Below are 15,433 nucleotides of genomic sequence, written 5' to 3' on the forward strand. Positions count from 1 at the left end.
TATGTCATTCCTGTGCTTTAAATTTATCAGGGGCTTCATGTAATTTTTAAGAAAAAAATTATTGTGCCCTAGAAGGCTTTGCATTATGATGGGGACCCTGCCTGTCTCTGACCTCTGTAGTCTCATGCCACGGTCATCCCTGTACACTGTTTTAGACACGTTGGGCTTTCAATTCCTCAAACACACCACACCCTTTGCATGCTCAGGGCCTTTGCATATGCTATTCCCTTTGCTTGAAACACTATTGTGTGGCTAATTGCTACTCATTGTGGATCACACCTTAAATGGTACTTTCTCAGGGAAACCTTCCCTAATGTGCTCAATCTAACCTGTTTGTCCACGCTGACCTCTCTTACATGGCCGAGTTCTTTTTCTTCATTGCACTCATCATTAACAGCTAGGCATTTATTTACCTCTTCATTTTCCATCTCACTTCCACTAGATTGTAAGCTTGGGATGTAGGAATCCTAACTTGTTTGTTGTATCCGGCACCTATCACAGTGCCTGGCACGTGGAAGCACTCAGTCACTTCTCCTCAAGTGCATGAATACTTGTCATTAGATTGATGGAAGGAGGCCACTCTTTCTTAGTGTTACAGAGATGCAGAGAAATGGACGAAAAGAGAATTGTCAACTCTTTCCCTTTCTGGCTCCCTCTGAATGGCTGAGGCCTTCTGCCTTGTTCATCTGATCCCATAGGCACTGCGGGCCAATTTAGGGAATAGCCTCCTAATTACACAGCTTGAAGACCTCATCATGCAGATTGCTTTTCAGAGCTAGCCACTTCTGTTATTAAATAGCAAATGGCATTCACAGAAGAAGCACCTGATTGGCCACCAGAGCATCTTATGAGGCAGGAGGAGGTATTAACGACCTAATTTTTTCTTTGGAAGTTGTAGTATATCTTCCTTTTTCAACCAAAGCATCTTTGCTATTTCTCTAAGTTGAAATTCTATGAGTTTTGAAAAAAAAAAAAAAAACCTTCATAATCTCAGTAGAGAGGTTCTTTACAAGGACAGAGTGAGGAAGTGTGAGTTACATTGTCTTTTGAATTCCTTTATCTCATCTGGTGTATATATTAAACAAATAGCTCTAACTAAACATTTCCTTCCTCCAGTTTAGAAACTGTCCATAGAGTACCCAGGTTCATAGCTTCAAAATGCTGAGCTAATCCCCTTTGTGTTTATGTAATTCCTCTCTGTTTCACATGCGGTTGGCTTTCTTTCCAGACCTTAGCATTTCTGTGTCGTGCCGTAGTGACACGGTGCAGATTTACATGCATAATCTTTTCAGATGCATTGAGGACAGAAAACTGTGTTGCATTTGTTTAACATGTGTCCTGCTTGATAAATGATACACACAGTTGCTGCCTTCCATAAACTTGCCTGCAGCTAGAGTTAATGATGGGAAAGGAAAGAAGGGAGTCAAAACCGCAGCTTGATTTGAACAAGGCAAATGAAAAAAAAGAAAAAATTCCACAGGCTCCACTCTTGTGCTTGTGAAAGGAAGAAGGCTAATGTGTATGGAGTGTCTACTATGTTGCCAGGCATTACTTTCTCGTGTTTTGTTCAGTGATCGACATAGGTCCTCGCTAAGATGAGGTGTTATTTATTCCATCTTATAGATGAGGCTCAGAGAAGTTAAATATCTTCCCCAGGTTCACACTGTTAGGATGGAGCCAGGATTTAGAAACCGGTCTGTTTGACACTAAAGCCTGTGTTCCTTTCACCATTCCTGTTGTCATTCAGCAAATATTTATTGAGTTTCTCTGAGTTCCTAGGTTCTGTTTGAAGTGTTGGGAATTCAGTGATTAAGACAGCCAGGGTCCCTGCCTTCATAGACCTTATGTGGGAGGGACTCAGTGGGATACAAAGAGAATGGGAGGCTGGTAGTGAAATTGGCCCTAGCAAAGTTGCCTTGAACGCACATTGCCTAAGTTCTTGTTCACCTGTCTAGGAAAGTTTTATCATCTTCATCCTTTTACCTAGATTAACTTCAGAATAGCACTAGCAGACATTGCTAATTGATCACGGTACTCTTTCTTGACTGACCCTAGATGGGACCGATGAGCTTTCCCCACACTGTACTCTAAGCAGCTACAAACAGTTGGTCAGTGGTGTTGTTTGAGAAAAGCCCATTTCCCTGCGGTACGGTCAGCATCCCTTTGGCACAGGCTGAGATGGAAGTGCAGTAGAAATACGTGCCTTTTTGTCTAAATTGTGAGTAGTTAAGAAGTCATGTTGGAAAAATAACTGTGATTCCCCGAGTTTCTGTATCTTACCATGTGAAATGAAAGTTTACATACTTAGAATATTTTAGAAGAACTATCTCTTTTAATAGATTTTTTTTTTGCAAATGAAACCTCTTGATTCACAATTTTTCTATATATGAAAGGACAGAACAAGTAAAGTATAATATAAAGTTTTGGAAGGGATTATATACATGAAGTAAAAGTAAGGAGCTGGTTTTTCTAACAGATCTAAGCCAGTTCATTAATCTCCTTATTCAGCATGATTTTACTGAGGGCTTACCACGTATCTGGCTCTATAATGATACTGGGAAGGTGTACATAATTGAGGCATAGCTCCTGCCCAGCTTGGAAGCAGCAGTGGGTGTTCCTAAACCTGTGGGGGAAGTTTGTATGGGAAGATTGGGGACCAGATTGCCAAAGGCAGTTGGTGGCAGTGGGATGTGACAGCTGAGTTCTTGGTCATTGAACGAGAAGCTTCAAAAGAGGGGGATTCGGAGACTTGAGACCAGGACACTTCAAAGTAGAGATTCTCCCTTTATTGCTAACTTTAGAAATGGAGGAAAATTTCATTTCTTTCTCCAGCTCTTTTATTTACCTTGACCATTCTCTTTATACACCAGACCAATTCCAAATTATTTTTGGCTACTTACTTACTTAATTAGATTTTATTTTCACGTAATCTCTGTACCTAGTGTGGGGCTCGAATTCATAACACTGAGATGAGAGTCACATGCTCCACTGACTGAACCAGCCAGGCACCCCTATTTTTGGCTATTTAAAAAAAAAATCCAGTTCCCTGTGCCTCAATTATTGAATACAATGTGCTGATAGATCTGAAAGAAAATTCAAAGTAATGTCATTGGATGGAGAGTTGAGGTGCCCAGATCTTCTCCTAACCTCTGCCAGTAAGGGAATTATGGGGGCAAAGTCCTCACGCCCTTGCTCTTGGCTCTCAGGGAAGATGGCATATGTGTGAAGGGTCCCTGTGTACATACAGAAGGGACTGTACTTGATTATGTCAGAGATCCCTTCAAGCTCCAGTAGTCTGTGGTTAGAGGTACCATTTTAAGAATTTACTATTTTAAGCAGTAGTCATACTGTCACATTCTGTCTATGATGATTCATCTACATGTGGACTTCCAGTGTATCTTTTTGATCTTTGGGTAGCATCTTTATGTCCCTGTAGAATTGAGGTCATGTTAAGATGAAGGGGATAAGCTTTATAGGCACTCGATCAAAAATCAAAACAAAACCTAGAAAAATAGAATAGGTGTACAGTAAATCCCATTCATTAGACCACAAAGTCTAGGGAAGAACTCAAGGCCAAGAATTGGCCCAGTGAATCCAAGTGAAGTAGATTGGCTTTGTGAAACCTGAAATTCTTTGAAAATGTCAGAGGCCCTTTTTTCATGAATTCCACGTTGTCATGCCAATGAAAGTAACTTTCTTCCACACTTTTTTTTATCCTTTAGGATTTCATAGCAGGTGTGGTTATATTGTTGCCTGAGGTGAAGTGACCCACACCTTGGAAAATCAATGTACCTTTGTGCCACCTAGCCCAGTAGAGAGCAAGACTGTGTCAGAGAAGACCCTGAAGGATGTCAGGCGGGACAGCAGTGCATCAGCTGAGTGATAACAACAGCTCAGCCTTGTTTGAGGATTTGTGCATTCTTACTTTTATGTAATAAATTTAAATGATAAGTCTCCTTGCCTGTGTCACTGTGTGCTAGGCACAGAGCAGGTTGCATTGTTCATGTTATCTCATTTAATGCTCTGGGAGATCTAGGTACCTTGTGGTCTCAGATTACAACATGGAGGCTCAGAGAGCTCAGGATTGTTGGGCCAGGTCACATGGTTACCGGAGCTAGGATCTGAACTGGGATCTTTCTGACTCCGAACCCCATACTGCCTTCCCGAGAGCACATCCCAGCAGAGACCCATTGCTCATTCCAAGACGCGAGTGGGATTGGTGTGAGTGTAGATGTGAATGAGTTAAATTTATTTACTCATTCCAAATCGGCACTGGTATATTTTGAGTGTAAAATGTCAACTGGAATTTTTAATGTATAAAATCTTTCATCTGTCTTTACACCAATCTTTGCACAGACCAGCCCCCCTCCCTTGAGGATTTATTGTGGTTTTGATCTGTGTTGCCTCAAACCATTGAAATCTTTTCAAAGAAGCAGAGCTGTTTTCTTTTTATTTTTTCCTTCTCTTTGCTTTTCTTCCCTCCCGCAGTACACTGGTACCAGGAGTGGACATAGTTTGCTATTCAGCTTGATCAAAGCACTCTACACCAATGTAACTTCCTGATCTTACTGGTAACAGAACTAAATGTTTCCATGTTCTGCCAAGATGGGTTGCCAGTTATCGACAGAGGGCTTGCATCTGGTAATAATTATTTACTAATTCTGTTTACCTTTTGATCTGGTTTTCAGTGTACAGCTGCAGCTATCAAGGCTATAAGAGAAAGTGGAATGAATCTGAACCCAGAAGTGGAAGGGACGCTAATTCGGGTACCCATTCCCAAGTAAGTTTGGTTAAAATTCACTTATTTTGATGGAATGGGGAAGGAAACCAACATATCAAGACACTGGTAGGCCAGTAGTGTGCCTTACCTATACTTTCATTCTGGCGAACTCTGATGTCTTTTGAGATCCAGTGTACAGATTGAGGAAATATGGATTGAGTGCCTGCTATGTACTAGGGGCTGGAAATGCAGCAGTAAACCTGCAAAGTCCTTGTTTGTATGGGACGTGCGTTCTGGTAGAAGGTAGAACACATAAATAGCCGAGTCATCCCAGGTAATGAAATGCTGTGAGGAAAGAAAAGGCACTGGGACCCAGTAGAGCAGCTTGATGAGGGTGACGGTGGAGAGACAACTTTGGCCTGGGAAGACTCTCCTCAGAGGTAAGATTTTTGCTGAACAGAATGGTGAGCAAGTTCCAGCCTAGGGGAAGAGCTTTTCAGGCAGAGTGAACGGCCAGCACAAAGGCCCCAAATCAGAATAGACCTCAACACTTGTGATCTCCAACTCACACTCCTTGCAGTGTTATTTTTTACATTAGTCCTTGCTTGCTGAAAAATATAAGTATTAGAACAGAATATTGTTAATTATATAAATAGAACTTAGAGTTTTAAGTGAATAAAAATGTATGTTTATTTTTAAATTAAAAAAGAAAAGAAGTAACAAGACCTTGGCATGTTTGAGATGAGAAAGCCAGTGTGTCTGAAACTCAGGGAGGGCAGGAGAGAGAGTGGTAGGAAAGGCTTTTCAGGCTGTGGTAAGGAGTGTGGGCTTTACTCTAATTGAAATAGGAAGCCACTGGAGCAGTTTAAGGAGAGCGATCTGATCTGATCTGATCCGATGTTGACTTTTTGTGGGGGGTCAGAGTAGACACAAGAACAGTCAGGAGTTCAACAGGGATGGCCCAGGTGAGGTAAGGATCTCCACAGATTCCAAACCTGGGAAGATTCCACAACCAACCAAAGTAGTTTCTCCTCCCGTTGTCGCCAATTATCTTTAAGTCCCTCTTCCTGCACAGTGCCTTCCAGACAGCAGATCCCAAATCAGCGTTGAATTAATTCATTTAGTCATTCAGCGCATATTTATTAAGCACTATCTAAATGCCAGCACTTCCCTGGTGGCTGAGATATAGCAGTAAACAAAATAAACAAAAAGCTGCTGTCCTCCTGGGCTTACCTTCTGGTTGAATAGGCACAGTAAACAGAAAGATAAATAAATACATGATGTAATGTCCTGTGATGATAAGGACTATGAAAAAGAATAAGAGATGTAAGGGGATAGGGAATGGGGGAGGGTTATTGTAGATAGGAAAGTTCAGAAAGGAAGTGACTTCTTTTTTTTTAAAGACTTATTTATTTTAGAGAGTGAGAGAGAGAGAGCTTCCATGAGTGGAAGAGAGGGGGCGTGGGGGAAAGGGAGAAGGAGACAGACAGAATCTCAGGCAGGCTCCATGCTGAGTGTGGAGCCCGAAGCCTGAAATGGGGCTTGATCTCTTGACCTGAGCTGAGATCAAGAGTCGGACGCTTAGCTGACTGAGCCACCAAGGTGCCCTGAAAGGAAGTGATACTTGAGCTGAGACCTAAGTGAAATGAATGAATGAAGCCTCTAACTAACTAGAAGGGAAATAGAGTAAGAGTTTTTTAATGCTGCACATCATTCTGTGTTTCTTTACATGTGTTACCTTACTTCTCACACAATCCCCATTTATTGCAGGTATGGAAATTTAGCCTCAGAGAGGTAAAGTAGCATCCTCTGAAGTCACTCAGCTTACACTAAAGCTGAGACCTCAGCCCAGGTCTGGTTGATTCTAAAGCCTCATGATTGCAACAATAATCAGTCCCAACACTGAAAATCCACTGAGCTTTTCCTGCTACATGGCCAGAAAATGGCTCTTATTCCATTGTATTTTGAGTATTCTGTAAGTCAGATTTAACACTCTGCTTTGAAATCAGTCAATGGAACCTAGTGTTCAAGAGCCAAGTAGACCTTGGGTTCAAGTCCAGTACCTGTTGGCTTGATTAGTTCATTAATTTGCTCAGTAAAGTTTTACAGATGCATCATGTGTCAGGCTCTGTGCCAAGGGCTGGGGATGTATGAACCTGATGTTTGTCTTCACGGAGCTCACAGGCTATGGCCTTCTTTATGCCGCCTGCAGCTTGTCTGTGGCATTAATTATTACCCACTGTTTACAGGTGAAAACACTGACATTCAAAGAAATTCAGGGACCTGCCTGAGATCACGTGGCCTCTAAGTGGCAGTCACGATTTGAATCCTTAGTCTTTCTGTTGCTCGAGTACATGCTCTTGATCTTGCGGTGTCTTTCTAGATGGGTAATTCTGGAAAGCGCTAAGTGTGTTCATGGACATCAGATGTAAGACTTGCAAGTGGAATGAGCAGATTTGTTTTTTTTTAGTTCTTGTTCTTTTGTCTGTGAAATTGCAGGAAAACCACTTAACCTCCTTGAGCCTCAGTTTCCTTATGTATAAGGATGAAGAGACTGCTCTCAGGGGCCTGCCACGTCCCTCTGGAACTTTAAAATTCTGTGGATGCTATGAATTTATGCTGCTAAATGCTCATTGCTGACTTGGATTCTTCTGAGAGTGGCCCAGTTGTGTATCGTATTCTCCCTTCGGGGATCCAGTGGACTTAAAGTGCCCCTCTGCAGCGTGCAGGACCTGACGATTGCCTTTGTGCATTGTATGCAAGTTTGAAAGATCAGTGAGTTTTACTTAAATTTCCAAAGACTTGGGGATCCGTTACATTGTATTTTACATTATTTTATGTTGGTTAACGGGAGTAATCTAAGAGAAAGTTGACGGACTGAAACCGTCTGCTCCCGCAAACCTCATTTTTTATATACTTACTTCCCTTTGACAAGGTGGTAAGGTCATGAGGCCCCTTATTGAATTATACGTTTGGTCGTTTTCCAGATAAAAAATGAATGATCTGTTCTTCATTACGGAGGCTGTGTCATATGAGAGGATAAAGGTTGATTTAGACATAAAGAGGACCAAGGTTTTTATTTGGTTTTGGCAGTGACTTCCACATGACCGTGGGCATGTCACCCTAGCAGCCTGTTGCCTTCCAGTTCCTTACTTGCAAAATAAGTGAAATAATGCATAATGATAGGTAGAGATTTGGTGGGATTAGTAGAGAAAATAGATTAAGTCGTATAATCTCTTTAGAGGAAAGAAACTGTGTAAATATAAGATACCGATACCATTTAGTAAACTTAATTTTCTAGATATATGTCATGGTAGTTTAGGACAAAGGAGGATGGGGATGTGAGGAAGGGAACTAATATGCTGAGTACCGACTACATCCCAGGACCTGGTGGGTGTTTGGCATCGACGGGGAAAGTGGGAAAGTATCGTGGCTAAATTTCTACCTTGGTACCGCAGAAGCCTGCAGTTGGGTTCATCCTGTCGAACTTTTTAGTTGCATGCCAATGGCAGCTGTCCCCACCTCTCTGAGTCTCAGGGAGGTCATCGGTAGAATATTCACAGGACTTGCCTTCTGTGGTTATTGGGAGATTTCACTGAGAGTGTACACAAAGATTTTGATGCTTAGCCGGTACCCAGTGAACGCTAGCAAAGGTTCCTCCATTCCCTTTCATAAACAGGGAAGAGCGCTGTTCATTTTAAGGATGAGGAAGCTGAGATCCAGAGAAATGGGGCATTGGTTTCGGGTCAGAGAGCTGGTAATTGACAAAGCTGTGAGGAGGAAAATAATACGCTGAAGCTTCTGTTAGGAGGTTGGGAGGTGTGAGGGAACCAGAAGCATGTGTTCTTAGGATCGGATTCTGATTATAAAATTTCAAGTTTTGTTCTAGGAGAATTTGCCTTTCCTGATTGATCTTGATTCTTCCTTTGCCTAATGATCAGTCTGCAAGTTTTCTGGCTTCACTCTGGCTGCCCAGAGCTAAGTTTTATTTGCAGTTGCAGCAGATGATGGCTAGGACCTCATCCTGATTATAGTCCTCTGATTCTTACATTCTTATTTAAATGAATCTGCCGAGGATGTGATTTTTACTAGAATCTGCCTCTGATCCTTTTGGGAAATAGGGGGAAGACAAATCCTAAATCGACAACAGGTCAGACTTGGAGGCCTCCTTCACAGCCTCTGGGAATCCAGCCCCATTGGCTGTGCGTAGGTTCTCCTCACAGCTGTCCTTGGTACAGTACCACTGAGCCAAGGCTTCTGTCTGTATCCACGGGCAGTGTGTACAGATTTGTTTTCTCCTCTGGCCAGTGTTCTTTCATTTAGAGAAGTCAGCCTACTGGATGGATTCTCTGATCATTCCTGTTAATGTTTCAGAGTCAGTGAAATCGTTCCTTCTACTTTTTCTTTCCTATTTATGTAACCACATTTGGGGTACTGTTTATTGACCACCTGCTGTGCAGGGGTAGGGCATGAGGGTGCTGTGCTGAATACCTTATAGTTTCTCCCTGAATTCTCACAACACTCCCATGAGGTCAGGAGACTGTTCTTATGCCTGTTTGACTTGTGCCCATTCACAGAAGTGAAATACCTGTTCTCATAAAGCTACTAAGTTGCAGAAGTAGGTTTAGAACTCAGGTCTTTTTTTACTGCCCTTTTCCCCATTCTGGTCTCCTGATGGCAGGTCTCTCTGGAATATTACTCTTTGCCTTCACTGAGTGAAGTGAGTGGGGACCCTGAAAAATTTTGAGCAGGAGATCCTTTCCATCAGGTCATATTTCCTCCCCAGCCTCATTCACATCTTTATTATGCCCCCAAACAAGTGTGCACACACACACATACACACACACACACACTCCATGGCTCATCATTTTACCAACTTTCAGTGAGAAAACCACACAGAGTAGAATGAGGCTGCTTGCTGGAGAGCGCTGACCTCATGTCTGCCTTTCAAGAAACCTGTAAGGAATCATGAATTCACTGAAGAAATAAAAGTGCGTGTGACGGACTCGTTCCCTGCTGCGGTTGCATTCCTCCTTGATTGTCCCCTCTGTCGTTATTTTTCATCAATGTCTGCACTGATTTTATTTTAAGTAGAATTAAAGAAAAAATTAAAATACCTCCATCCTGCTCTCCATGGGGAACCACTCTCAGCACCTTGATTTTCTAGATTTTTTTCTATGCAAATTCAAACACGTGTCTCTGTCTCCTCCATTTTTCTTGTAATGATAAGGGATTAAATTACATATACTGTTCTGCATTTGTTTTTTAACTTAACAATGTGTCATTACTCTCTGATGAGAATTCCTCCACACTCTTTTTAAAGGATGCATAGCGGTTGCATTTTACACACAGCATTAACTAGTTCACAGTTGAATGTGTTGGTTGTTGACAGTTTTTCTCTTTTACTAACAGTGTCGTAAGGCTCGTCCAGGTTTGCTTCTGGTTCTGCTGGGAGTAGAAAGTGGTAGGCCTAGGGGGACTGTAATTGGGAAACAAGGGAACAGGGGAGCCTTAGCATTTCTTAGCGAAGTGGACATTTCAGGGTCAGACAGCCATCGGCAGTGCACCCAAGTGACCCCTCCGGGCTGCTCAGATCCCAACTGCTCTACTCAGTTTATTGATTTAAATGTTAAATTCATCCCAAAACACCCTTATAGAAACTTCTAGAATAATGTTTGACCAAATATCTGGGCACCCTGTGGCCTAATTAAATTGACACATAAAATCCACCACCATAGTTTTATAGACCCTTATAAGGATTTTAGTTTTTGCTTGGAATGAAATGGGAAGTTACTGGAGGGTTTTGAGCTAGGGAGTGACGTGATGTGAGTTAGGTTTTGAAAGGCTCATACCGGTTGCTATTTTGAGAATTCTCCTGTAGGACGGAAAGGGTGAACAGGGTCCAGTGAGGAGCTGCACCCAGGCATGATGATGGTCTGGAGAGCTTAGTCATGGTGGAACTCGTTGGTCTCCTGATGAGACCATGGTGAGAACTTGTTGAATTCCAGATGCGTTTTATAGAAAAAGCTGCCAGGGTTTGCTGGCAGGTAGGTTGTGAATTTAGAAAGGACTCAAAGATGCCGCCAAGGTGTTTGGTCTGAGCACCTGGAAGGATGGAAGTGCTCTCACTGACAGGGCGGACTGTGGAAGGGCAAGTTGGATGTAAGCGAAGAACAGGTTTTGTACATGGTTATTTTGAGATACTGTAAGATACCTAAGTGGAAAGGTCAAGTGGGATGTTTGATCTATGAGTTTAGAGTTCAGAGGACAGGCATGGGCCAGAGAAATCTGGGAGAGGTGAACCTAGAGGAGAGGCTGTGAAATTAGGTGAGATTATTTTATAGGGTAATGTAGATCACGAAGAGAGGGGGTTTGGTGGCTGTGGCCCTGATGCTCCACTTCAAGGTTTTTGGGTCAGGGAAGTGAGGAGGAGCCAGCAAAGGAGACTGAGACTAAGTGGCCAGAGAACTAGGAGGGCATGGGTCTGGGAAACCCAGCAAAGCATTTTAAAGTGGAGAAAATCATTGGCTATGCTCAACATGGCTCGTGAGTCCAGGGAGAGAAGGTCTGAGAATGATCACTGGTTTTAGTGACTGGATTTATCCACCACTTAATCTCTAGGTATAAAGGAAAGCACAGGGGCTTTGGGGTTCAAATCCCTGTTCTGTCACTCTGGGTATGTCAGCTTGGGTCCTATGAGAATCAGATGCCGGGACAGAATCCGATGTGTAAGAGGTTTATGGGAGGAAATGCCCATGAAAGGGACAGAGTGCAGGTCTGCCACCAGTGAAGAAAGGAAGAGGGGGATTGGGTGGGAGGAGACCCCCTGCAGTGCACCCCTGGGAAGGTCATCCTGGCTGAAGGGGCGCTCCTGAGCAGATTGTCCATTAAAGGAGCCCCTCTGTCATGTACGGCCAGTGCCTCGCAGTCTGGGGAATGTGCCCACGGCTTAATTATTAGAAACCTCAGCTTCCTTATCTATAAAATGTGAATCATTTCTGTGATTGTGAGGAGAATGGGATATCATAACATGGTGCTCGTAGTGTGGGGCTTGGCATGTCATAGGTACCTAATCGATTTTAATTCCTTTATCTGATACTATTTGACATTATCCAATTCTCCTGCTAAAAGAGTTCTTGGAAACATTCTTTTTCTGATTATTTGGAGGTAAAACCAATGATATGTTAACTTCTGTTTCGTGATTGCTCTATTAGTCCTTAACTCTCTCTCTCTTCCTAACTCCCTCCCCAACCTCATGTTCATGTTTTGTCTATCTTCTCCCCCATTTTTAGGGGTGGGAGGAGTTGAGTCATGATGTTGTAATTATCTTGGAATTTCAGTTGCTCAGGAGCACTATAGTTTGATTGTTAATGAGGATTCAGTAGTTTCTTTGAATGAATTATGGCGAATAAGACCTCCTAAAAGGTATATCCCAAATAAGAAGATCTGAGGACGACCCCTGGCTGTGGTGTGAGATTTGCTTTGTGTTTCTGGTGAGCAGAGGGACCTCGGCTCTTCTCAACACCCTCAGCCCACTGAGCTGCTTGGCAAAGCCTCCCAGTAGTCAGATAGTTGCCCTCATCAGCTCCCACTTTTCCTCCGGGGATCGTCCAGGATGATAGACCTTGTGCCCCAGGCAAGGCTCCTTCCCCCAGACTTTGTTCTAAGGTGACAGCGTGGGGGAGAATTCTACTTGGGCTCAGAACCAGGTGTTTCACCAGATTTCAGTAAAAAGCCTGTGTTACAGTTCACCTAGCCCGAATTCCCTTTCCCAAGTGCTTTTGCCCTACCATATCCTGACAAATGGCTTCTCATGAATAATGACCAGGTTTTTCCAGGGGAGAGCAAGCTGGGTAAGGCGAGAAGGATGGTCCCCAGGTTGAGTTAACCAGGGGCAGGAAGCCACAGTGCAGCTAGGGAGAAGCAGCACGGAAAGTAGGGGGGCGCCAAGGTTACCATCAGAAAAACCGGGACGGGGAAACCAATAGAGTTATGTGACCTTACACTAGTTATTTCAGTTCTTTGTGTCTCAGTGTCCTCATCTGTAGAATGGGATAATAACCACATTTACTTTGGGGCAGATTAATTGGGAGAAACTCCTGAGATGGATAAAGGGGAGGCGGAGCAGGAGTGGAGGGAGAGCCTTTGGACCGTGACACAGGCCTGACACCCATGAGGAGAGGAAAGAAAGTCAGTCAGTGAGAGTGAATGGTAGGTTTTAAGTGGTCGCTGTCAAAGTAGCTGTTGTCGCAGAGCATTCCTGTGACCTTCCCTGCGTGGGGATGGTGAACTGTTGCAGGGAGCAGTATCAGCACTGTGGGTCCCCAGGTGTGGAACCAGGGGTGCCTCCTGTCCTTAACGCTCTCTGTCCAGGAGATGAGCACCGTTAAATAACAAGAACCAGAGAGGCATAGGACCTTCTTAAACAGCTTTATTGAGATATAATTCACCCACTTCAACTGTCCAATTCAGTGGTTTTTGGTAAATTCAGAGTTGTGCCACCATCACCACAATCAATTTTAGGACATTTTTCATCACCCCAAAAAGAAACTCTGCACCCGCCAGCAGTCGCTCACAGCTTTATCCTCTAAACACCCTGCCCCACTTGGGATTGTGGCAGGCAACCACTAATCTGCTTTCTGTCTCTGTGGGTTTCCCTGATCAGAGCATTTCATAGAGATGGAATCACACATTACTCGGTCTTTGGTGATTGGCTTTTTTCCGTTAGCATAATGCTTTCACGTTCATCCATGTTCTAGCATCTGTAAGCGCTTTGTTCTTTTTATTGCCAACTAATATTCCATTGTAGGGGCATAGACCACATTTTATTTATCCATTTGTAAGTTGATGAACATTTGAGTTGTTTCTGCTTTTTGGCTGTTAGGAATCATGCTGCCATGTGAAGGTCATTGCACACACTTTTGTGTGAACATACTTTCCATTCTCTTGGGTATATCCATAAGAACGGAGTTGCTGGGTCATATGACAGCTCTTTTTTTTTTTTTTTTAACTTTTTGAGGATCTGCCAAGCTTTTCCATGGAGGCTGCATATCTTCTGTGCCCACCAGTAATGTATGAGGGCTCTAATTTCTGCCTCCCCTTGCCGACACTTGTCATTCTAGGTCATTGTTGCTGCCCTCACCCCAGTGAGTGTGATGTGGTATCTCGTCATGGTTTTGCTTTGTATTTCCCTCATGACTGCTGAGCCTGAGCGTCTTTTCATGGGCTTGTTTGGCATTTGTATATCTTCAGAACAATGGCTATTGAAGTTCTTTACCTATTTTTTTTTTAAAGATTTTATTTATTCATTTGACAGACCGAGATCACAAGTAGGCAGAGAGGCAGGCAGAGAGAGGAAGGGAAGCAGCTCCCTGCTGAGCAGAGAGGCCACCTTGGGGCTCGATCCCAGGACCCTGAGATCATGACCTGAGCCGAAGGCAGAGGCTTTATTAACCCACTGAGCCACCCAGGCACCCCTACCCATTTTTTAATTGAGTTTGTTTGTCCTTTTGTTGAGTTGTAAGAGGTCTTTATATATGCTGGAACTAAACTTCTAGATACATAATTCTTCACCTCTTAATTGTAAAAATGGTACACATTTATTGCAAAAACTCAAATCCTACAGAAAAATAGAAAGTTTTTACTATTCCCGAAATAATTTTCCATGAAGTAATTTGATAAGTTTGATGTATATCCTTCCAAATTGTAAAAGATGCGTGTACAAACCTGTAAGTTTATTTTTTAAGTTTACATAAACAGGATTGAATAGCTGCCTTTTTTCTTTTTTTTCCATGCCTTGTGTACATCTCTTCATGGTGATCTCATTGTTTTTGCCAGTGCAGAGAATACCGTTTTGAGATGGGTGTAATACAGATAAGGAAACTGGGGCATCGGAAAGTTTAATTTGTTCAAGGTCACAGATTAGTAAACAGAGGAGTCATTATTCAGATCAAATCTGTCTGCTTCTAGAACCCAGGTTCTTGTCACACTCTCCCACTGTTCATGGGGCTGCCCACCTGGAGCCCGTATTCCAGCTCTATGGCCTCCTCAACTAGCTGCTGTAGGGCCTTGTGGACCTTATACCCGAGTAGTGTGTCTGACGTGTGCATTTCAGGAAACACCCTTTTCTAACACAGCCTACACACGAGCAGACCCTCAGCAGACCTGAAAGGGGGAAAAAGTCAGAGGCCGAAGGACCTCATTCGAGCTGGGGCAGCCGCGTACTGCATTTGAGCCACTGCAGCTACTTTTCCAGGCCTTTCCTTCTCACCGCCTGCTTGCCACCCGCTTGCTAGGGGTGGCTTATTCTGCTGGCTGGGCTCCAGTCCCTTGTTTCTTCCTGCCTTCCAGGCCCTCGAGGGCCTCCGTGCACTGTTAGGGTGCCTGCCTCCTCCTCTACCGTGTGGCTTCCCACCCAGCCTGCAGCTTTTCAGGCGTGCCTCCTACTACTTTAGGATCCATGTGTGTGAAATGGGGGCTCCCTCCCAGCACATAGGTTCTGGTTGAAACGTGTAAGGAAGTGCAATCAGGAATCAAGAGTGGAAAATGGATAGAGGACAAAGTGCCACCAACACCTGTGCAAAAGCTGCACCCCAGAGGACAGGCTTCTCTCCGCCCCGCTCCTCCTCCGTCCTCCCTGCCCCACTGCTGTCCTCTCCACTTTGTGTCCCGCGCCTCTCTGCAGAATGTGGCAGCTGATGGCAACAGGTCAGA

The 15,433-nt window shown here is 43.6% G+C and overlaps 1 protein-coding gene across 3 annotated transcripts in view; it reads left to right on the plus strand.

Moving 5' to 3' along the window:
- Positions 1 to 15,433, plus strand: part of MRRF (mitochondrial ribosome recycling factor) — a 52,976-nt gene that overhangs the window by 18,088 nt on the left and 19,455 nt on the right. For all 3 annotated transcript variants that reach the window (XM_004775575.3, XM_013047376.2, XM_045082359.1), the window contains exon 5: positions 4,689 to 4,780. In XM_004775575.3, the coding sequence (XP_004775632.1) occupies positions 4,689 to 4,780 (92 nt within the window). The remainder of the gene's footprint in view (positions 1 to 4,688; positions 4,781 to 15,433) is intronic.

This window comes from Mustela putorius, unplaced genomic scaffold (assembly GCF_011764305.1).
Source record: "Mustela putorius furo isolate JIRA1106 unplaced genomic scaffold, ASM1176430v1.1 tig00000596_pilon_pilon_pilon, whole genome shotgun sequence".
In the NCBI taxonomy this organism is placed as follows: Eukaryota; Metazoa; Chordata; class Mammalia; order Carnivora; family Mustelidae; genus Mustela; species Mustela putorius.